Source organism: Rattus norvegicus, chromosome 16 (assembly GCF_021556685.1).
Source record: "Rattus norvegicus strain SHRSP/BbbUtx chromosome 16, alternate assembly SHRSP_T2T, whole genome shotgun sequence".
NCBI classification, from domain to species: domain Eukaryota; kingdom Metazoa; phylum Chordata; class Mammalia; order Rodentia; family Muridae; genus Rattus; species Rattus norvegicus.
The window spans coordinates 59133243-59157330 of NC_141549.1; the positions used below are offsets into that span (position 1 = coordinate 59133243).

The 24088-nt window shown below is 37.2% G+C and overlaps 2 protein-coding genes across 25 annotated transcripts in view; one reads left to right on the plus strand and one right to left on the minus strand.

Moving 5' to 3' along the window:
- The window catches only part of Erich1 (glutamate-rich 1), a gene marked incomplete at its 5' end in the record, with an annotated part of 52793804 nt that overhangs the window by 28262683 nt on the left and 24507033 nt on the right, over nt 1–24088 (plus strand).
- Pcm1 (pericentriolar material 1) overlaps nt 1–24088 on the minus strand; it is a 96767-nt gene that overhangs the window by 40217 nt on the left and 32462 nt on the right. For 16 of the 25 annotated variants that reach the window (XM_087589220.1, XM_087589217.1, XM_087589211.1 and 13 more), the window contains 15 exons: nt 23293–23402; nt 21675–21891; nt 19812–20010; nt 18954–19127; nt 18311–18465; nt 17964–18190; nt 14727–14869; nt 14460–14589; nt 11926–12066; nt 10714–10904; nt 8197–8394; nt 6390–6609; nt 6138–6283; nt 5456–5646; nt 2181–2352 (listed from right to left, as the gene is read on the minus strand). In XM_087589220.1, coding sequence (XP_087445346.1) covers nt 2181–2352; nt 5456–5646; nt 6138–6283; nt 6390–6609; nt 8197–8394; nt 10714–10904; nt 11926–12066; nt 14460–14589; nt 14727–14869; nt 17964–18190; nt 18311–18465; nt 18954–19127; nt 19812–20010; nt 21675–21891; nt 23293–23402 — 2614 coding nt within the window. Of the gene's footprint in view, nt 1–2180; nt 2353–5455; nt 5647–6137; nt 6284–6389; nt 6610–8196; nt 8395–10713; nt 10905–11925; nt 12067–14459; nt 14590–14726; nt 14870–17963; nt 18191–18310; nt 18466–18953; nt 19128–19807; nt 20011–21674; nt 21892–23292; nt 23403–24088 lie in introns of those variants that run through there. The other 9 variants (XM_087589226.1, XM_087589223.1, XM_087589225.1 and 6 more) reach the window with 2 other exon arrangements.

Consider the following 24088-nt stretch of genomic DNA (forward strand, 5'->3'; position numbering starts at 1 on the left):
TAACCAGAAAATTATTACACATGGAGAAATTATACATGGAATTCATGGTTTTTTGTTATTTTGGTTTGTTTGGTTTTGGTTGCTCAGGATAGGGCATGTCTGTGTAACAATTCTGGCTGTCCTGGCTTTGGAAACCAGGCTGGCCTCAAACTCAGAGATCCACCTGCCTCGTCTTCCTGTGTGCTAAGGTTAAAGGCATTGTGCCAATATGCCCAGTGAAATTCACACTTAAATTCCTATAAAGAAAATATTATGAACATATAGTCACTCTCATCTTTATAGATTGTCCTTGGCTGTAATTTGGTTGTTTTAATAAAAATTGTATAGATAAATGGCTATGACAGAGTATGGTCTGCATAACTTAAAATACTTCCTTGCTAGCACTTAACAGTAAGTTTTATGATTTTTGTTAATGACTACTAAGTTTTAACTCTCTTAAACCTGGGTTAGTCACTTAACCCAGGTTATCTATAATAGTTCTGATTTAGTAAGATAAAGATATCTAATCTGAAATATTTCAAGTAGCTAAAACAAGATATGTACTCCATTCTAACCATGACATACATACATAATGAAAAATCAGAGTTGTTTCTTCTACCAAGACCATATAAAGCATTGATGATAAAGCAGAAGATCACAACAGGAAGCCCAGTTCACTGAAGCTTTGAATAAATATTCATTGCTTGTGATTCCCTCTCCCTTCTAAATGGCAACTGCACATTAAGCACTGTGTCAAGCTCTGATGAAAGAACACTTTCATAATGAAAGGGGAACTTAGTAGAAAAAAAGGAAGGTTAAGCTAACGAATAAGGAATCAACAATGTCAAGAAGATGAAGTAATTCCTAGAGGTGACTGTGACACAGGAATTCTAAGATTTATCTGTTAATCTAGTGCCCCTCCAAAGTTTATGTTTAACGACAGTGACAAATGCTAATTTAGGAAGCGGAGACATGACTAGGTGGAGGCATAGTGTGCATTGTTTACTGTGTATCTCTAAAGATTTGAGGTAGAAAAAAGAATCACAGAGATCCTTCTAACAGAACTCTGCATCCAACTGATATCTATGCTTTTCAATCTTCTGGGCTGTTAGTTTGCTTTTAAGTACATAACAATGAGGCTGAAAGTATTCTTGTAGCTGCCTTGCCTACTGCCCCTTACACTATCTCAATTTGCCTATTTCTCCCAGAATAAACAAACTAAAAAAGGGTATAGGAAATTCTTTTTGAGTTAGCTACCAAAACGGTTTTCTGGATTAATATTTACTTATGTAAGTTAGTTGTTTCTATAGCTGCAAAAATACCTTAAAAAAAAAAAAAAGGATGGTAGCCTCTTAAACTATTTTGTCAGAGATTACCATATTAAAAATTAACAAACATGAGAAAGAGAATATAAACTCCTTACTATGGCTGATACCATGTACCATCAAATAAAAGTTTGTTTGAGAGAATTCTAGTATGTATCCCTGGCTGGCCTGCAACTCAGTATATAGACCAAACTGGCCTTGATCTCCAAAGATCTGCCTGCCTCTGCCTCTCTGCCTCTCTGCCTCTCTGCGCCTCTGCGCCTCTGCCTCTGCCTCTGCCTCTGCCTCCTGAGAACTTGTATTCAAGACATGTGTCACAAGGTCTGACTAAAACAATCAAATAATACTCAATATAATAATACTTGAATGGTATTCAGAGGCTGTGAATCAAACAACTATTCCCTGACAGTTACTACTAGTTTCCAGTACTAAGTTGGTAAACACTGAACTTTCTTAATCTAAAGACAAATAACAAATCAAAATAAAATCACACATTTCTGCTTATATTATATGAATCTTGTAAGATACCCTGGACTAAAACTCTGGTAGCTGTTAAGTTCTTAAGACTGAGGAATATCTACACAATGTAAAAACTTTATATAACCAATACTCTATCAAGCTGCACAATCACAAAAATCCTCCCTATGTTGTGTCACAAAGTGAACCGTGGGCCACCAACATAGGTCAACATGTAAATGGTGTCAAGCCTGACCACAGAGTGTGATCCCTAGGACCCATATGGTTGAGATAACCTACTCCCTCAAAGTGTCCTTTGACCTCCATTTGCACACACACAGACAAGCACCACACAAACTAAATATAATTTTTAAAAAATTAAGTAAATGGTAAAAGCATCCAACTTTGACACATAAGTACCTTTGCTTTTCTGCTCCAAGAGAAGAACTGCTTTCAAAGGGTTTTGGGAAAGCCATATACTCTGTTTTCCCTGAAGGATTTTGAGCTAATGGCTGCTGCTGTTCAGTGGGTGTAGAAACATTCTGAGAAAAATCTCCAAAATTAGAAGGAAATAAAGGGCTGAAATTCATTCCTAATAAAAACACAGGGAAGAAAAGAATGAAGAAGTACCTTAGCCTTAAATGAAATTAAAATTTATTTTTAAGAGATTTAACTGATTGAGTATCCTATCCAAACCTATCAAAACAAACCATCAGTTCAATAAACTAATGCTCGTTTACTACTCACAGCTCAGTCTACTTACATCTGAGATATTTGTGACACTAAATAAATTAATGGTTCTTTCTTAAGAACTAGAAGTTAGGGCTGGAGAGAAAGCTCAGCCATAAGAGCAGTAGATGCTTTTCCAGAGGACTTGGCTTGGATTCCCAGCACCTATTTGGCAGTCCATAGCTGTCTGTAACTCCAGTCCCAGGAGTCAATGTGCTCTTCTGGTCTCTCTGGGCACTGCATGCATGTGATGCAGACACATATGCAATTAAAAGACACGTTAAAAACAAAATGTAAAAAAAAGAACAGAAAACAAAAAAGAACTAGACTTTATATGAGCAGAGAGATGGCTCAACAGTCAACATGAACTGCTTTTGCAGACAGAGTTCATTTCCCAACACCCACATAGACCACGATAACCAGTATTTCAGCTTCAGGGGATCTGACACCCTCTTCTAGCCTCAGTGGGCACTGTACTTACATGCACAATCCTACATTCACACACACACATATATAATTAAAAATTAAAATAAAATGTTAAAAAAACTAGAAATCATAATTAAGTGCCTTTATCAAATTATGACAGGGTGCCAGTCTCAATTATAAGTACCTTATATAGAATTTCACAATAATGAAATTTATTACTTTATAAACAATATTCAAAATAATGCTATGAATTTCATACTAAGCACATTGACTCATCTGGTACAGGTATGACTATTATTAATGTGAAAGTAACACATGCACATTTATTACTTAAAAGCCTACTCAAAGAACATTTGCTATCAATATTACTCAAGAAGTAAAGAGAAGTTGTTCAAGTTATTAATGCCCATGCTTTGAAAATCCTGTTGAGAAAACACTGTGGAATGTGAATATTAACATTCATAAAGACTTCCCCCCTTCCTTCTCTGCATTCCTCGGCAAGGGATTCAGTCCTTCTTCCACCTTCATTGACTTGTTCTAACACATTCAACCGTCTCCTTGCCACTAGTGTCTCTGCTCAGGCCATCACTCTCTCCCTAACATCCCTAAAAGAGCCTTCTAGTCAGTTTCCCTCCTACATCCTCTCTTCCAACTCCTCAGTAATATCACAGTATAATCTTCCTGAAATAAGACTTCCCTGCTATCCCCAGCTCACAGTACTTCTCTAGTCCCTCTTGAACACAACATAAAACTTAAGCTTCTTTTGCACATCACAGAAGGCCTTTGCTATTCTCCAGTCATGTCAATCACTTCCCTGACTTAACTACCTCTAAATTCTCCAAATGATATTTCATTGCTTTAAAACCCTTAAGTGGTTCCATTTGGTTAAAGTGGTTCCATTGGCTAAAAAGTCTTTCCTATTTTAATCATTAAGAAAATGAACTTTTGCTTAAATATCATCTTTTCTAACACCGACTTGCTCCTATTCTCCAAGTACGTGTATCCCTACTCGACAGCAGCTACTGTGCTGCTCTGAGAATTTATTAATAGCATTATTACCTTCCTAACTAGACTCTGAATTCCCTTAAAGATTCATCTTAACTCATCTTTGGATTCAAGTAACATATAGTACCTGGCATATAATGAACCAAAGGGGAAAGCTAATACACAGTAAAATTGCCTTAACAAAACCCTACACTAAATGCCTCACAGAGATGTGGGTGCTCTTAAGTAGTCTTACTCATCTTCAACTCCCTAATGGTTTACCTGGTGACAATAGACCTTAAACAATGCCAGTATCTTTCCCCTTTATAAATAGCTGAGTTTTGTTAGCAATCATGTTTATTAACTTTTCATTATAAGAACAATGTAGAAAAATGTAAGTTTAATATAAGTGTTTCTGAGCAACTCCAAAACATGTCAAAAATTCATGCAACATGTTCACGACTGATCAATGTACAGAAACTAAGTGTCAATAAAGAGCTCAGCCACAAATGGGACATCTATAAAGAGGTTGTCCCAAAAAGTTCAGGGAATGTCTAGAAACTGGGGATGCAAAGTTTTAAAGACCTAGTGTTTGGGGAGGACCAAAGTGAACAGTGTCTTCTGGACGTAAGAGAATCGTTGTGGCATTCATGAGCTCACAGCAACTATGGCTGTTTGCAGAAGGTCTATACAAGACCAAACCAGTCAACATTCTAGCGTAGAAGACAGAAAGGTTCATGAGCTCCCTGTGACTTCTCCATCACTAGCTGAGGAACTACTGACAGTTGGTAGCTTTGAAGGAAGGAAGGAGGGAGGGAGGGAGGGAGGGAGGGAGGGAGGGAGGGAGGGAGGGAGGGTGGGTCAGTTTTCTTTAAGGGTGCCAAGTGGATGGAACCAGACTCAGGAGTTTATGAGCAGCTAAATTCACTTGGTCATTCAAAAAGTATATAAAGTTGGGAGAGGGTGGAGGGTGAATCTGGACAAGTAGGGAGGATGATGGGGCAGTGAATATGACCATACTACATTTTATGAATGTCAGAAATTTCCAAAGAATAAAAGAATTATGTATTTTAAAATACTCATGTAATATAGATGGGCAAGGGGTTCACAAAGTCCTATCCCTACTTGAAAAGCTGCTGTCAACTGATGGCTGACAAAGGGAAAGAAGCTGCTGCTCACACTCCAGTAGATTGTCTCAACCATGCTCGTACTGAGTAAACTGAAGAGTACACGCTGGGAGCACAGGAAGAATCCTATAGAAGAGTACAGGAGGGGTAACTGCTTAAAACACATCATAAGAAACTCTCAAACAATAAAAACAGAAAAATCCATAAAATAGATAAATTATAATCTCAAATTTTTTTTTTTTTTTTTTGAGACAGATCTCATTTAGCACAGAGTGGCCTCACACTCAGTATGTCTCTCAGACTGCCCTGGAGTTCCTAACCCTACTGCCGCTGCTTGGTGAATGCTGGGATAATAGGCATGTATATCATACACAGTTCAAATCTTCACATTTACAAATTTATCTTTCCTTCAGGTTTTCAGTTACCTACCTGGTGCAAAAGATGGGAAGTTAGTAAACCCAGGCAGGTTCAGCAAATTTACAGGCTGTGTTGGGAAGCTGAAAGGACAAAATAAACTGGGAGAAGAGGGGTGTGAGGCACTGCTGCCTCTTTCTTTGCTTCTAGGCTTTTCTGGGTGCTGATTTTGTTGGCGCATAAGTTCAGTTAGCATTTGTTTTAACCTATAAAAAAGCCAGTAATTTAAGTCAGTGTACCATCAATGAACTAACTTCAACAACAATTCATGTAAGCAATGACTCAATAGCATTCAGAATAGACAGTCTGTTCTGACCCTATAAGTATTTGTTTGCTCTGTTGACTCAATTCAATAATTTAGCTTGGCTCAATTTAATAGCTCAGCCACTGGAACAAGTATTGAGCTTAGTTCTAATAGACATAGGTATAAATATAAGAACCTAAATTTTTGTTTGCTCATTGATTTATTGTTGTATAATTTAAATACTATATATTTTATCTAACATTAAGTATACAATTCAATACAAATTTTATAAACAAAAGCCAGGCCCACAGTAACAGATCATGGCTGTAATTTTCAGTCAAAAGACTGATTACAATTTGGTTCATGCCTTTTTCCTTGAAGGTAACTGTAACACTCTCCTTTCATTTTTAGCATTCACTGTACAGTATTACTAGTTTTACTCAGACAGGTTACCTCTGGACATTATTCTGCTGCCATGTTAGCTGTGTGTAGCACTGGTTCAGCTGGTGCATGATAAGGTGTACTTGAGGGGACGCTACATTGCTGGGCAGAACACTGTATGGACCTGTTAGAAGAGTCTGCAGCAAGCAAGATAAAGTCTGTTGGAAGACAATGGTGACAATAGTTACAATATATTGAATAAACTGTGTACTGCTTCAAAACGATGTAAATTTAAAAAAAATACATTTCAAAGATAAAATTTACCTGCTGGTCTTGCATCAGAGTCTGACAAATATTGACACTGAAATCAAGTTGTTTCTTTAGCTGATTAATTTGTTCTTGCCACTGTTCCTTCTCTTCTATGTAAGAGAGCTCTGACACCCATCGTAGGTTTTCTTGTCGTTGCATGCTGATATTCTGCTGCCTTGTCTTGGCTAAAGGACGGTAATTCCCATCTGCTGAAACAGGGCGATGGTTCTTCCACCTAATGCAACATTTAGAGGAGTAAGTTGTCATATGAGATAACCTGATTTTTTAAATGTGCCAACAAACCTCAAGTCTTAGTCTATAGAGCGTTATTTCTTTATTCAGTATTAAAACTAGAGAAGGGGGAAAATCACATATTTTTAGCTCATCCAATTATTTTTTAATTGTGTTCTAGTCTTTATTAGTATTCTTACACTAAAGGCTAACTATATTCTACAAAATAAAATGACTTTTTAGACTAAAGCACTTTTCCATCCTTCATCCTTTACTTCCTCAAGTGGCACAATTTTATCTGGTTAACATTTACTCTTAAATGTTTATCATTACTAAAAGTAAAGATGTAGACCAGAGATGGCTGGGCGGAATGGGCACTTGCCACCAACCCTGATAACCCAGAGGTCAATTCCCAATTCCCTAGGAAGAAAGAGAGAACCTACCCCTGAACTTTCTTCTAACCTCCATTTGTGCAACACGATACACACACACACACACACACACACACACACACACACACACACACACACACACACACACAGTTTCTGCTTTGCTTTGTTTATAGACAAGGTCTTATTACATTGCTCTGGTGTCAAGCAACCCTTCAAGCAGAAGCTGAACTATCAGTATACACTGTTACTGCTAGCAACACAGTCAGTTTTTTAACAGAACTTTTCACTACCTGAAAATTTATTTTTTGTTTAATTCCCCCAACAACAGCAAAGATGAAAGCTTAGGTATGATTCCTGATCTGGTCTAGGTGGGAACTATTACAGCAACATCTTTAGGTTAAAAAAAAAAAATCTGTCATTTATATATGCAATCATCTACAAATAAAGATTTTGACTTCTTAAAAAAAACTAATTAAAAAACCCCAGGTGTTCTCTCCACCCCTAAAATGTTTAGAATTTCCTGAGTGGCAGATTCTGTTTGTTATGCAGAACAAGCCCCTTTTAACTAAGCCAGAGTTTATAACTCTTGGCTCTTTATGATGAAGGGCATGGTCGACAGAAAAATCAATCTGGTTGTTACTTCCAGACCTACCCACTGATCTTTGGGGAAGGAAATGAAACCAGAGATTGAATCTGATTATCAATGGCATATTACTTAGTCAAATATAGCTACATAATAATAAAATTTCCATAAACTCTCTTAAATGACTTCAAAGAATTTCAAGGGTGGTAACCAACTTTCCAGGTGGAACTTAAAGAAGGTAATGAAGACCTACACACTTCCATTCATTATAGGCATTTATAGCTTTTCCACTTTAAGCAGCCAAGTTGAATAATAATTTGGTAAAATGTTTTCCAAAGTTGTAGTAAATTATTAAATCTGAAGACAAATTGTGGAAATTCTCATTTTAGTCAAGACAGGAAAATATAGTTAATTTGTGGACTTGTACTAAAAGGAATAATACTCTTGTGGGACTAAGTTCTTTAATTTGTAAGATCTGCATTACCTTTGAGTAGTTGGTGCCATTATGAACTAAATTTTAGGGTATTTGATTAATTGGTAGGAACATCAGAACTGCTTGGTATCATAAAGACTTGAGATACTTAAAATCAAGTAACACTTAAACACTGTAACTAACCTGTTTTTGGTTTCCTTTACATTGTAGGAATTTTGATTCATGCTAGGATGATACATAGGGAAGTTATCATTGGAACTGGCATCCTGCTCCTCTTCTTCCTCTTCATCTGTTCGAACAATTCCTTCTGAAAGATAACCATCCTCATCTCCATCTTCATCTAATGCACACTGAGTAGAGCCTCCCCAGGTTGCCATTGTTCTAGGGATAATGAGATGAAACAGGATTATGATGGAGATTAGCTAGATATGTTAAGAGCTATAAAGCTATGATTTTGATTAATATGAAAACATACATGCATATAAAATTTCATTTCATCACAGAATTTTGAGACATTATCTTATATTGCTGCCATACAGACTGTATAGTTTGCCTTCCACAAAATATTATTTAAAGAAATTAAAATAATCATTACATCTTCTGGAAAGTTTTTCTTTAACCAAGCTTCTCCTGTCCTTCCTTAAATAAGAGCCCTCCATTTCGGTACTACCTAACAACATTTTCTGCAGTAGTTGTGATGGTCTGTCTGTGCTGCTGCCCTGTGCAGCAGGTATAGGACACATGAATGCTGCTGATATGACTGGGACAAAAGCAAAGTTTAGCTTATTTAAACAGCTACTGTATTTATCAGCTGTGATATTAGAACAACTCTAGACCTAAACATGCTAAACTATCTCCTTTAGCAATCCCTCTCTAATCAGGGGATGTTTACATAACCCAAGTATATAGATATAGTTATACAATTTAAACATCTTCTGATAATCACGAAGAAACTGATTTTAAAAAAATTTTGCTGTGTGTATGTGTGTGTAATTATACTATTTATTAAAAAATACTAAGGGGATGAGATGCTTATTTTTAAATGAAGAACTAAATATTTTTGGGACCAGAGAGATGGTTCAGCAGGTAAAAGCAATTGCTGCCCAATTAGGGAACCTGAGTTTACTTTTCGGTATCCACATAGGACAACCTCACAAGCAGCTCTAACTACTGTGCCACAGGAAACCAACAGCTGTAGCCTCCACAGGTAGACGTGCTAGCACACACACACACACACACACACACACACACACACAGTTGAAAAGTAGAAGTAAATTAAAATTAAAGGAATATTTAAGACTGAAGTGCACAAATATTGTTTTCCAAAGTTCAGTAATAAATATTTTGATGTCATAATTTTAAATGCTTAGAACTCTACTTTATTCAAGTAATACAAAATTCCAGAAGGATGTTTAAAATCATTTTGGAAATTACTGAAACTTCTGCCCTTATCACGCCAAAATTCTTTCCATTCATGTATGTATGTATGTATGTATGTATGTATGTATGTATGTATGTATGTATATCAAAAGTGAGCATCTTGGCTACACAGAAAAGCTCTTTCTCAAAAAAACAAAAAGGAAAAACAAAAGTCAGCAAATCAACAATTTTTTAAATTAAACACTGGAATGAAAATAAATCCAAAGATATAATAAGTTTGGCACTAACAGAATGAGGTATGATAAGGTATGATAGGAAAACACTAAAAGTTTTCCACAACTAAACTGTTCAGAGCAGAAGACTTTGTATGTACAGTAAAAACAAGTCAGGAAGCCTTTGCTAATGGGTTGGGCTAGCCTTGTAGGCAGTACAAAGTGCATATGCATGTTTCTTAGAGCCAAGGCTATAGTTAAGACACATGATGTAACACAGGTTTGGCAATGCTGGAAACACCTTGTATTCACTTAGCATTTAATTCTGACTACATTTTTGGCTGCAGTATGTTAGAAATAAACAATTTTTGTAAGCCCCATGCCCCATTCAGTCAGTCATATGAACCCATAGAAGGGGGTCACAACCTACAGGTTAAGAAGCTGGCTCTGGGGGTTTGGGGGTTGGGGATTTAGCTCAGTGGTAGAGCGCTTGACTAGCATGCGCAAGGCCCTGGGTTCGGTCCCCAGCTCCGAAAAAAAAAAAAAGAAGCTGGCTCTACACAAATGATTCTGAAACCAGATGCTCATCAGAAATATCTGAAGAGTTCTGTGAAAGAGCAGATACACAGTGGCCAGAACAGGAAATATTTATTCAGTAAAATGCACATTAAGACTTCAAAAGTATAAAAACTCCTAAGAAGAAGAGAGCATTTATCATATTTTAGAAATGCCACCTGAATATCTGAAAAGGTAAGACTATGACCTTTCAGGATTTCAAATTTTAAAATACGTATTACTATACAGCTAATTAACTTATCTTACAAATAACTCCTTCACAAATACTCCAAATATGGGACTTTCAAACTCATTTCTAAAAACTTAAAGTTTTGCAAAGACTCTGTATCACCATTTGATCAAATACCAGAGTAACTGAAATAGAAGGGAAGCTGTAGAAAATGGCTGAATTGAGTTCTTCTTAGTCACACGTTGAAAAACACTTGCTTCGGTGAAACAGCTGATTTATGCTGGGTTGTCCAGGAAGATGAGTCTGCCTGACTTAACGATCTGGTAAATGATGTCTAAAAGATGTCTGAAGTGAGTGTCTTACTTTTCTGTCCTACTTTGCTGAGGAGTGCCCAGGTTCTCAGATCCGTCACTTCTCAGTGACACAGCCACTGGAGATGCGGTCTCAGCCAGCCCTTGCCTCCTCTGGTGTTCAGCCATTAGAGCTTCAAGTTGCTTCCTTCTCTGTCGCAGCTCTTCCCTCAACATTTCATGTCTTCGCATGTCTGACCACAGCTATTATTTTAAAAACCAGAATCAAGTAAATATTTGGATTTGCTGAAGCCTTAAAGAATAAAAGTCTTAATGATACTATCAGTACAACGGTGTTCAATTTTCAAAGTTTCTCTTTTCATTCTAAGATATCCAGAAAAAGACTCAATGATTAAGAGTGTGTGCTGCTCGGGTTGGGGATTTAGCTCAGTGGTAGAGCGCTTGCCTAGCGAGTGCAAGGCCCTGGGTTCGGTCCCCAGCTCCGGGAAAAAAAAAAAAAAAAAAAAAAAGAGTGTGTGTTGTTCTTGCAAAGGGTCTGAGTTGTTTCACACATATCAGGTGACAGAGGACGGCCTGCTAAGTCTGGCTTCCAGGGACAGACAGCTGGCACTTCTGGCCTCCACGGGCACCTACACTCATGTGTACATGCCTCCACCATAACACACACAATTAGAAAAACTACAGTTCAAATCTTTAAAGATGTTCAAAAGTGTCAAATAGTATTTTAGGGACACAAAAAGGCATTTATTAACTGTTCATGAAAACAAGTACTAAGTACACTTTATGAACTATTTGAGAAAAGCCATGGTATTATGCAAGCCAAATAAAAATGAAGTATCAAAGAACAGGGCTTTCTAAATGAAATAATTAGTGTTTTCTATAACTGCTCCTATATTTGCTAATAAGGAATATGATTATTTTGAAACAATATAACTTCAGGAGGGGAAGGTTTATTTCCCAACTTAAAAAAAAAAAGACGGAAGATAATAAAAAATATACTTCACGGGTCTGGGGATTTGGCTCAGTGGTAGAGCGCTTACCTAGGAAGCGCAAGGCCCTGGGTTCGGTCCCCAGCTCCGAAAAAAAGAACCAAAAAAAAAAAAATATATATATACTTCACATATATTGCCTGTCCAGAAAAGTCCCATTCCTAACCATATCCATCACCAAAAAAACAAAAAACAAAACAAAAAAACCCAACAACTTTACAGACTCAGAGGGTAGATTAGGAGCCAAATCAGGAACACAGTAGACTGCACCATACCTCATTATCCACTACTGATGAATCTTCAGGCTCAATATCACACTTGCTTGTACTAGTCTCATTCTCATTAACAGTCGGAGTTGACGTAATAGCTGGCAGATATTTTTTTGTGGGACCACTACTTATACTAGTGGCTGATAGCTAAAAAACAAAATACCATGTATGTATATAAATATATACATATATACACACATACACACATATAAACAATGCTATATGTGTGTGTGTATATATAATATATACATATATATATATATGACAAATACTACTACAGGGCACTAATTGAACTTATTTCATAAAAGCAGTTATTTTACTTCTTTAGAGCTCTAGTGCCATATTTAATCTGCTATTATGGGACTAAAAAGAGGCACCATGATCCAAAACAATAGAAGAAAACAAACATGGTAACAGGCTAAAGGTGATGAGAATTAACAATTGGTGTAGTAAAAACATATAAATCAAATATTGGGAGATGGGTGAGAGTTTACACTCGACCCAACCTCGGCACACACTCCTTTGGATATTATTTATATTGAAGATAAAGGACAAAAGAATTAGAAAAAAAATGGGAAAATTACAAACTTAGAAATAGTTGTGGGCTGGAGAGATGGCTCAGCCGTTAAAAGGCTAGGCTCACAACCAAAAATATAAGAAATAGTTGTGTCAGAAACAGCTTGATATTTTCTCTTTCTTCAAATGCAAGTTTAACTACACAGTAAAGTTAACCAGACTAGAAAGATGGTTCAGTAGGTAAAGTTCTTGGTTTACAAGCTTTGAGGACCTGCATTCAGATCCCTAGGACTCACATAGAAGGCCAGCATAGGCACAAGGGCCTATAATCTCAGTTCTGGGACAGAAACAAGAGAATACCAGGGACTCATTGGTAATGCACTTGAATCACTAAGTCCCAGTTCGGTGAGAGAGACTCTCTATAAAGTATGATTGAAGTGTGACAGAAGATAACACCTGGTATCAACCTCTGGTTTCCACACAGGTTTGTGTGTGCGCACACACACACACACACACACACACACACACACACACACACACACAAATGAATAAAGCTATACATAATAAATCAATATAATTTTAGGAAGATCTCAAGAGAGTATATTCTATATCATCCTGACATCTAATATAACATGGGAAAAATTATCTTACTCTCCGCTCCATCCAAAGAACCTATATTATAGAGTACGATATACTAAACAAAAGCATATAAGTTAAAATTATAGCTATATATAATTATTTTCTTTAAATAACTCATGGAGGGAGGGATCTGGGTGAGAGAAGACGAGGAGGGGAGGGCTGTGAGAACTGAAAACATGGGGGCATCTCTATGAATAGCTGGAGACCTGAGACTGGGTAACGGGGAAGAAGCTACAGGGTGACCCTAGCTGAGACTCCTACCAGAGGATATGGAGATTGAAGTGGTCACCTCCTATATCCAGGCTGGACTTCCAATGGAGAGAGGAGGACATCAATCCATTCACAAAACCTTCAACCCCAAATGTGTCCTGCTGACAAGATGTGCAGGGATAAAGATGGAGCAGAGACTGAGGCAACGGTCAACCATGACTGCCCAACATGAGACCTGCCATGTAGGAGAGCAAACCCCTGACACTATTAATGATACTCAGCTATTCTTGAAGACAGGAACCTAAGATAATTGATTCCAGAGAGATTTCATTGAGCAGAAGATAGAAACAGATGCAGAGACCCACAGGTGGAACTTGGGGAGTCTTGTGGAAGAGTCTAGGAAAAAACCTGAGTGAGCCGAAGAGGATCAAGGCACACCACAAGACCACCTACAGAGTCAATTAACCTAGGCCCATGGGGGCTCACAATGACTGAACCACCAATGAAAGGACTTGTAGAGGCTCAACTTAAGCCCCCTACATGTTTGAAGCAGATGTGCAGCTTGGTCCCTCATGGTAGAGGCTGGCACTGGCTCTGATACCTGCAACTGGATTCCCTTCCCCTAGGCTGGACTGCCTGGTTGGGCCTCAGTGGGAAAGATCGTACTTAATGTCAGTGTGGGCGGTACCCAAGGAGAGCTTCCCCTTCTATGAGGAGAAGGGGAGAGGGTAAGGGGGTAGGGACTTGTAAGGTTGGAACTGGGAAAACAGAGAGGGGGGCTGTGATCAGAATGTAAAATGAATAAATTAATAATTAATGGATAAAAATTACTTATGATGGTTTAAAGCCTTACTGTGTAATCATAGGTCAATAAAAATGGGATGTTGATCTATATCTGCTAAATGTAAGCCAGAATATCTTAATGTGATAATAGCTTTGAGTTTTCATGTCATGACTAAATGGATAACTAGGCCAATACAAAAAGTAACCATTTAATTCCCATGTACTATTTTTCAAAGTAAACAAAAAAAAATCTATTTCATTATTATTTCATTCACTTCAATAATCAGAAAAATATAATCTGTCACCTTGCACTAGTAAAGACAGACTAGTTCAAACTGACATTAGTTTTTAAACATTCTCAACACACTGAAAGAAGTAAATTTTATAATTACCTGAAGGTCAGGGCATGCCTTTTGAACTGCTTGAATTTTCTCTTGAATTTCAATCAATTTCTTTCTTTCCTCCTGCAACTGTTTAAGCTCTCTCTGCTGCTGCTGTAGTTTGGCCTCATAAAATTTCTCTCTATAATTAAATTGACATATTTGTGGACTCCAATAAAATAAGGATACTAAGCAAAACATTACACAGTAAGCACCTAGCTAAATAACTGGCTCTTGAGGTTTTATGGTAGGTTTGAAAGCAAACGCTTACTACTATACCTTGTTTTTTCATTTACCCCAGTATCTACTTTATTAGAATTTTCTCTTGCATTATTGGAATTTTGTTTGGTATCTTCTTCTGCTACATAGAAGTCATCCAAATTTGATGCAGCAGGAACAAGCACTTGAGTTGCATCATCATCCTGAAACAGCAAAATTATATAAAACTATCATGAAATCCAAGACAGTATCTAATTTGCACCTTATATAATTTAGTAGGCTAAAAACTGACATACATTAAATATCAGTTGATATAAATATTTGATATAATTCCTACAGAAAACTGAAGTGTATCCTCTGTCAATGATAAGAAATTAAGTGTTGAAACTAAAATGAGCCCGTTACAATCTTTGTCATTCTAGGGATTGAATGCAGGGCCTTGGGCACATCAGGCGAGTGTTCTATGATATACTGACATCCTTAGCCCCACCATTTAAACTCTGAGCTGTCAATACTTAGTGCTATGGTTGGGATAAGGCTTGAGCGCATTCCCCAAAAGTGCACATGTTATTTTCAACCCCCACTGTGAAATATTAGGAGGATGAAAATTTAATCCCAGTATGGTGTTTTGACATGAGGCCTTTTAGAGTTACCAGATTAGGTAGATTAATAAAGGTGGAGCCCCCATAACTGAACGCCGGTAGCTTTACAAGGAGAAGAAGGGTACAGAAAGGGCTATGGGAGGGGCGAAGGAGGGAGAAAACACTGGACATGAAAGGACAGACTCAGGTATATACTGTTCATTCCCCATCATCTTTTGCCATGGACTGTCTTGCACAGCCTTTTAACATTTAACCAGAATTTGGACCCTTAAAACCTTACTGTAAACTAAATAAGATATATATATCTTATATATATATAGACACAATCTCAGGTATTTCATTACAGTATTATCAATTAAAACCTGTTTGACAAAAATTAACCTGCTTCATTTTGGGAGAGGGGTTGGGGGCTCAGGGTGGCAGGGTATTATAGCCTTGGCTGTTCTGGACCTATCTCCGTAGACCAGGCTGGCCTCAAACTCACAGAAGCCTGCCTCTGCCTCCCGAATGCTGGAATTAAAGGAGCATGCCAACATTGTCCAGCAACTTGCTTTTTCTTATCTTGTTGAAATAATGAGCTATCAAAGAATAGCATTGTGTCAAATATGCAGAAACTAAAAAATTATCATGGAGCAAAAAATAAAATTAACTTGACAGTAAATTTTAAGATGTATCTATTATAGTATTTCAAAGATTTATTTATTTATTTTTCATGTATATGAGTACACTGTTGCTATCTTCAGACACACCAGAAGAGGGCATCAGATCCCATTACAGATGGTTGTGAGCCACCATGTGGTTGCTGGGAACTGAACTCAGGACCTCTAGAAGAGCAGTCAGTGCTCTTAACCACTGAGCCATCTCTCCAGCACCCTATTATAATCCATGCCCACTATCTGCTTAAAATTTTCCCTCACTTCTTCATTTCTGTCTTTAATTTTACAAACAAGTATGAATATAACAAGTAAGAGATAATAACAATTAGCAAGATATGAGTTCTTACAAATATAAGAATAATCAAGACAGTCTAACTTGTAGCTACTACTACTAGTTTCAGAAGCTATTTCATGCTTTTTAAACAGTAATAGTCATGTGACCTAGGTTCAAAAAGTAAAGTGGAAATTCAGAAAGATGTCCATTCTTTCTATGGATTTCTTTAGTTTATGTGCCTTTCCCAACACACTTCACTATATGAGCAAAAATAATAAGACATATACCTCAAATGGTGTTTATGTACATTTTACGTGCATAGGCTTGTATATCTTTGTGTACCTTCTTTTCTTCAATAGCTCTTCTTCTCAATAGAGAAAATTTAGAAAAAGCCAAAATCCAATGTATAAATGAGGTATAGTACACCAATAAAATAAAAAAATGTAATAAAAGATATGGGGACATGGACTCACTTTGCTCAGATTATCAAATAGTGATTCTGGTAAGCAATTAGAAATTTTCCATTCAAGTTAAAAGGTATGATAATGCATGCCAATGATCTAACAAAATACGTGAAAGGAAAAACAGAAAAAGAGAGCAAAGGAGTAATTTCACAAGTTAAACCATTTTTGTTGCACTAGTAAAATTATACCTACCATAGTAAACTGCAAAAAGCTCAGCAGATCTTTAGAGCACATTAGAAGTGTTGATATTTACATAATTACATGTACATATGTATAAATTATTTTCAAACACATATACTAATAGTTGAGCTTTATTAACATCCTAAAGTTTGGGTTTGTTTTTTTGTTTTTTTTTTTTTTTAAACATTAAGTAGGTTAAGATCTCAGGCTTGGGGCTGGAGCAATGGTTAAGAGCACTGACTGTTCTTCCAGAGGTCCTGGGTTCAAATCCCAGCAACCACATGGTGCCTCACAACCATCTGTAATGGGATCCAATGCCCTCTTCTGGTGTGTGTGAAGAAAGCATCAGTGTACTCACATACATAAAATAAATAAATCTTAAAAAATAAAGATCTCAGGCTTTGCTCTAGGCCATCTTACTTCTGGCCATCATAACTATGTAACATTGGGCAATTAACTTTTCAATGTGTTTAATATCTATCTCATGGTGCTTTTATGAGATCTATGTATGAGGCCAGTGTCATCAGCAAAAACAATTATGCAGGAGTGTGCATAAAACTACAGTTGTACACAGGCATGCTCGTGTGTGTGTGTGTGTGTGTGTGTGTGTGTGTGTGTGTGTGTGTGTGTGTGTGGCTGCATTCTCACCAATAAGTTGTACAAGGCTTTATAAAGACAAAGATACCTACTCTGACCCTTCTCCCCATTTTTTTCTTAAAGAGTCTCTTATGCCTAAAGCAGGCCTCCAATTTGCATATAGTCAAGATAACCTTGAACTTCTAATTTTCCCGCCTCTACCTCCCAAGTAATAGGACTACAGATGTGCACCACCATGCCAGGTTCAACTTCTCAAGTTCGCCAGTATCTGATGTATATAGCATGTAAACAACCTTTGGTGTAAAGGCATAAAGGGCATGCTACATACCCTTTAATGGGAACATCTAGGATACAAATATAGGGCTGGGGAATGTAACGCAGAAGTAATACGCTTGCTTAGGATATGTGCCGGGCCCTCAATGTAAGAAGGCTCGATGCAAGAAAATGAAAAGAAGATAAAACATAATTACCAACCACACAAAAAACTTTCATCTTACACGACTGTCCTATTTCAACAAACTGACCTGCACCATAGCAACAAGATCCTGGAGCTGTTTAAGTTTCTCTTTTGCAGCCATGAGTCTACTAATCTTCTGTTCAAACTCTTCATCTTCTGGTGCCTCATCAACCAGACTGCTCCTACGACTAGATAATGAAGCCCCACTGACTCCTTCCTCTTCTACTTCCTCTTCCTCATCTTCACCACGTGCTACACGCAGCCTCTGTTCTCCTTCTCTGTTATATCGACAGTCTGTTAAAAACAAGTATCATTCAAGTTCATGACTTTAAAACATTAAGAGTATATATAAATAGAGACACTCTTCTTCACAACAGTACCATGGGAATTCTCTGTGAGTTCAGGGAGTCCTACCTAAGAGAGGCGTGGTTAGAGGTCTGATGTTGGCAGCAGATCTGTTATTAATTTCACAGCTAGAATTAATGGATCGCCCTTCTCTATTATTAGAGCCGCGCTGTGTGTTACTGTTAGTATTCACTTCATTCCAGGTGGAAGCTACCTGTGGATTTCTGAAAGAAATTAAAGCCAAGTTATTTAAAACCACAACAAAAATACATAAAAGTTAAAAATCTACCTTAGGCCTATAATAATACAGTTGCAAGCTAAGAATAGTATTAACTAAATCATTTAAGCTGAAATTCTTAATTACAGACTCGTTATTTTTTTAAGCTTTTCCATACACTTAGAAGTTTATAAATAAAAGCATCTGATAATTTCAGATATACCTAAAGTATAGAAGTAGGGAAGACAGTGCTAAATTTGATACTTCATAAACTCACACTCAGTAACAAACAGCATTTTCCTAAATGATTGCCTCAGTACTTCCTCCTTTTTCTTCACAGGGAAAGAATGATTACTACACTAACAGATAATGTCCACAGTAAAAACTAGACTACAAAGCTAGTAATGAGCACTTCACTGATGTACCTCCCTGCCCCAACTCCACATACATGTATATGTCAGATGGATACATTGGGAAGAAGAAACTTGTTGTCACCTAATGTTAGTAACAGGCTCAGAATGTTCATGTTCAGAATCGTATTCTGACTCTTCAGTTTCTTCATCTTTTGTATTTTCATTTACAGCATCTGTCATCATATCTGATGTTTGTTCATAATAATGAACTAATTCTCTCAGTTCATTCAATCTCTTTTGAACTTCATTTAACTTCCTGATTAAAAAAAATGTAACATTAACACCAACACCATTTTAGAAAATGAAAAAAAAAAATCCCTTATTTTCACTTAAAAGCAGTAGACGCGCGCGCGCGCGCGCGCGCGCACACACACACACACACACACACACACACAGATTTTTCTCAGGGCATCTGTCAAGGCCAACCTGGTCTATACAGTGAGTTCCAAACCAGCCAAGACTGGCTATATAGTGAGACACTGTCTCAAAACACACAAACAAAAACAAAGCAAAACAATACTCCAATAGCTTGAACTGAATGTCATATACATCATCCCTGTTTTTCGGGTGCAGAAGAAGCAAAGCTTTTCTAAGTGTTTTGCTCACACTGACACAGTCTTGTATAATATAGTTCCAGGGGTATGACTCTAGAGCATAGGGCTTGTTTGAATACTAAAATATTTTACCTATAGTTCTGCTATTTGTAACCCTTTCCCTGAAAAATGATTAACAGCAATTTACAGAAACTACCTGAGCAATGTCATATTTCTTTTAGCCAACTTATGAGTCACAGATACTACATCTCTTCCTTCCACCATATATCTTAAGAATGTTTATCTTATTAAACTTCAGTTTCTCACAAATTTTCAACAGTTTAAAAAATTATCCTCATTATTAATTATTTAATAGATGTGAAGAATGATTGCAAAAAGTATTTTACTGTAGTTTTTCAGCTGGATTTAGATGACCTTCATTTTCACTCTCATTCTGAGAAACTAGAGAGGCGGCAGGACAAGGAACAGATGAGATAAGACTATTGGACTCTCCATTAACAGCTGGTGCAAAGCCCACAGGAGCAGAGAGAGCTACAGTTGAACTTCTCTTATCCCCACTTCTTGGGAGAGAAGTTGAAGGCACAACTATGAAAGAGAGAAAAAAATAAACAATTACCAGAATAAGCATGGAATGAACCAGCATATATTCACAGTTTGGATTCTTACAAACAAAATAAAATTAATTAGCATCTTAAAATCTGCAGATTTAAATCTTGAAAGCTTATATATATACACAGGCCACTTGTTAACATAGCTCAACAACTGAACAATCAAAATACACAAGGAAAAATATTTTTACTTCCTCCTTCCAGACTGTCTAGAACTTTCACATTATAGTTACTAGATCAAAATAGAAGGTTAAAAAACAAGACGGGAACTGACAAGAATTACAATGCTATATGCTAGGAAAACAACAGAACAATAGGATACACTTGTCTGAGATTAAAGAGGGTGGGTCACTACATATGATACATAGAACATAAAAGGCCAATCCTAGCCGGGAATTAACTAGTAAGAGTGTAATTTTCTACCTCCAACTGCTTCAAAACTCCAGCCATTTCTTTCTTTCCCAGTGAGACTATCGCTGCTTGCTTCTCGTTTTAATGCCACAGTTATTCCATCAGGCTTCCAATAGTCTCTCGTTACACTACTCTTTAACCATTCTTCCTTTCCCTACTGCTCTTACATGGTTCTCTAGGAGTGGTCATTTAAGAGTTGTCAGGCAGCATGCTAAGTATGACTTCCTTTGTATACAAAACTGACACAAAGCCATAAACAGACTTTCAAGACTTAAGTTTTCCTTAGTTGTCTTCCTCTGTTCTTAAACAGTGACAACTGACATGATCTTCTACAGAAAAGAAAGGTAGCTGAGATTAAGAGGGGTGAAATGAGTGAGTTTCAGGGCAGAAATAGTCAGGTTCCTTTCAAAGTGGCAGAGAAACAGGAGATATGTGAAGAATAAAGAACTAATATTCCAAGATGGATGTGGCAATGCAACCAATGTAATCCCAGACCTGGGGAGACTGAGGCAGGAACACTGCAACTCTGAAGTGAGCCTGATCGCCATTGTAAAATCTTGTCTCAAAACACAAAAGAGAACAGCTGATTCTTTTGTTATTTTGAATGATGTATTTTTATTTTATGTATATATACCTGTGTGAATTTATGTTCATCACCTCCATGTAGGTGCCCTTAAAAAACCAGAGGCCATCAGATCTCCTGGAACTGGATAGGCAGTAGGGAGCTGCCTAATGTAGGTTGTGGGAACCAAACCCTACTGTCTACAAGAGCAGTAAGTGCTTTTGGCTGCTGAGCCATCTTTGCAGTTCAAGAATGGGGCTTCTAAAAACAGTGTTTTTATCCATTTTAATTTTTTATTTAGACAAATACTGGAGTATTACAGTAATAATGGCCAAATGGGGTTACCCAAGCTGATTCCAAGTTCCAGCAATTAAGAGCTCCTATTACTGTGGGGCAGAAACTAGGATTGAGAATGAGACTAGAGACTAGCTCTAAATTAACCCAACTTCATTTTTATTTCTTTAAGAATAGATTTAACATCTATTTGGCTCTTATTACATACTGGCCTATTAAAAAGCTTTTCAGATTCACATTTCTTTTTCAAATATAGTGGTTTTTTTGAAACTAGTTATTAACTTATTAAATACGTCCTAAGTAACTACTATGTGCCAACATGTATACTTATATGCCCTTTCTATATATAATACTGCTGAATCAGATTTACTCACAGGATGAGTTGTTCAGATGCTGATCTCGGAGGGTATGAAGTTCTCCAAGTAATTTGTCCATTTTCTGTTTCTTTTCCTGTAGTACTCTCATTTTGCTAAACAGCTGTACTTTTTCATCAGGTAAATGTTCAGAAACTGAGGGATTTCTGCTCTGAGAAATCTCTCTAGTTAATGAAAGACTTTCCGCCTGTCTTCTGTTGTCTGGAACAGCTGGAGGCTTAAGTTTAAAATGTAAAGAAAAAAAGGAAAAGATCATCTAAAACAAAGAAAATTCAGTTGCATCTTACTGTATGTTGACATTTATTTTGTTTCCTACGTTTTTATTAGCACAGTCCTTCCACTAACAGTCTTATACCCATGTCGTTTGAGTATCTGAGAGCTTCTTTATGGAAGGTCTGACAGGGCTCATCAGAGAACCTAACTAACTTTTGCTAGGTAACTGTCCAAAGCGAATGGCTCTCACTGTCTTCCTGCTCAAGACAATCGTTACTACATTTCCCAGACTGAGAAGACAGACACTGTTCACCCACTCTTCTCCAAATCCCGAACACTCAAAATCCACACACATATTATTTTATAACGTTCACAAAACTGAAGCATTATTACTTCTAAAATTCTCCTGCTAAATGTGGCAACACAAACCTATAAAACGTTGCTTCAATACCAAACCAAACAAAAATACTCCTCCCTCAAAAGCCTTTCTAAAAGTTGTCAGTAAGATAAAAATGCAAGGCCATGAACTTGAGAATAATTTTAAGTCTCTGTCTCTGTCTCTCTCTTTTGGGGGTGGCGGGGGTCAGTCTCATTACTTATCCCTGACTGTCCTTGAACTCACTATGAAGATCAGGTTGGCCTTGAATCCAGAGATCCACCGGCCTCTGCCTCCGGGTGCTAAGTATGCACCATCACACCCAACCTAACTGCAAGTCTCAAAGGTTATAACCACCTAGTGTTTAAGAGGTAAAAAAAGAATGCTTATCTAACAGCCCAAACAGAGAAAACCACATTACTCAGCACAGTTAAACTAGCTTTTGGGTGTGGATCCACGGCTCACTGGTTAAGAACACTTGCTGCTCTTACAGAGGACCTAGGCCCTAACATGTGCATCAGGCAGTCTCAATTACCTGTAATGCTAGTCTCAGGGGACCTGATGCCCTCTTCTGACCTCTGTATGCATATGATACACATACATACATTCAGGTACACATATACAAATAAAATAAAATAAACCTTAACAGATTTCCTCTAACCTAAAATTTCTTAAAGGATAGTTAGTATCAAGAAGAGCAATGGGACCTATGGGGACCAATCAAATCTTAACAAATTTTGGAGGTTGAAGGATTCTGTATCCATTTTTCTCTTTCCTTTTTTGTTTTTTCAAGACAGGGTTTCTCTACATAGCCCTGGCTGTCCTGGAACTCACTCTGTAGACCAGGCTGGCCTTGAACTCTGAGACCCACCTGCCTCTGCCTTCCCAATGCTGAGATTAAAACCGTGCCCCACTATCACCCAGCTCCACTTTTAAACATTAAGTCAGGTGATATTTATGTTTACTAAGGCTTTAGACCCACTGGTTTAATTAATGTGATTTCTAAACTCAACTATATAAACCAATTACCTGAGAATCACGAAGCTGATTATGGAAACGCTGAATTAAATCATTCAGTTCTTCATTTAGTTCAGATGTGATGCTGACTCCAGATAAGCTTCCTGTAGTTTCTGTAACAACTGAAAACAAAATTAAATACTATATTCAATATAAAGAAGCATCAGGTTAAGCACAAATTTTGAATGAGAGGAGAACTTTGAACCTCTTAATTATCTTACTTATCTGTCAGCCAATCATTTATAGTTTATATCTGACAATGAAAAAATAATGAGACAACTGCTCAAGTCTAGCAAAGTGGATCATGTTTTTCAATCTCAACATACAAGGAAGGCTAGGACTGTAATCCCAATTAGTGATTTGTTGGGTCAGAGGTACGAGGGCTCTATCAGATAGAGGATACAGTGCTGACTGCCTCCTCCAAGAAAACCAATACCACATTACAAGAATGGGCACATTTTTCTACAAAGTATAGATTGAAAATCAGCATGGCACTCTGGTTCTTGCCTCAACCGCCCATTTCTCCCAATTAAAAGGCAAAAAATTAGCAATATGCAAATAGAATGGCAGTGTACCATAAAGCCATGCCATAAAGTAGATCAAATCTAGCTAGCCAAGTTTGTACTCCCACAGTTGAACAGATAAATTTATTGAAGAAGTTGCTTGTGATACAGCGATTACACTAAAGACCACAGGTTTTATCATATTCATTAAAAACAACAAAAATCCTCTCATCCTCCTAAGGCAAGTTTCTGAAGACAATTTTGACAATACCTACTGTTCTACTATGCAGTAACCCAATTTGTCC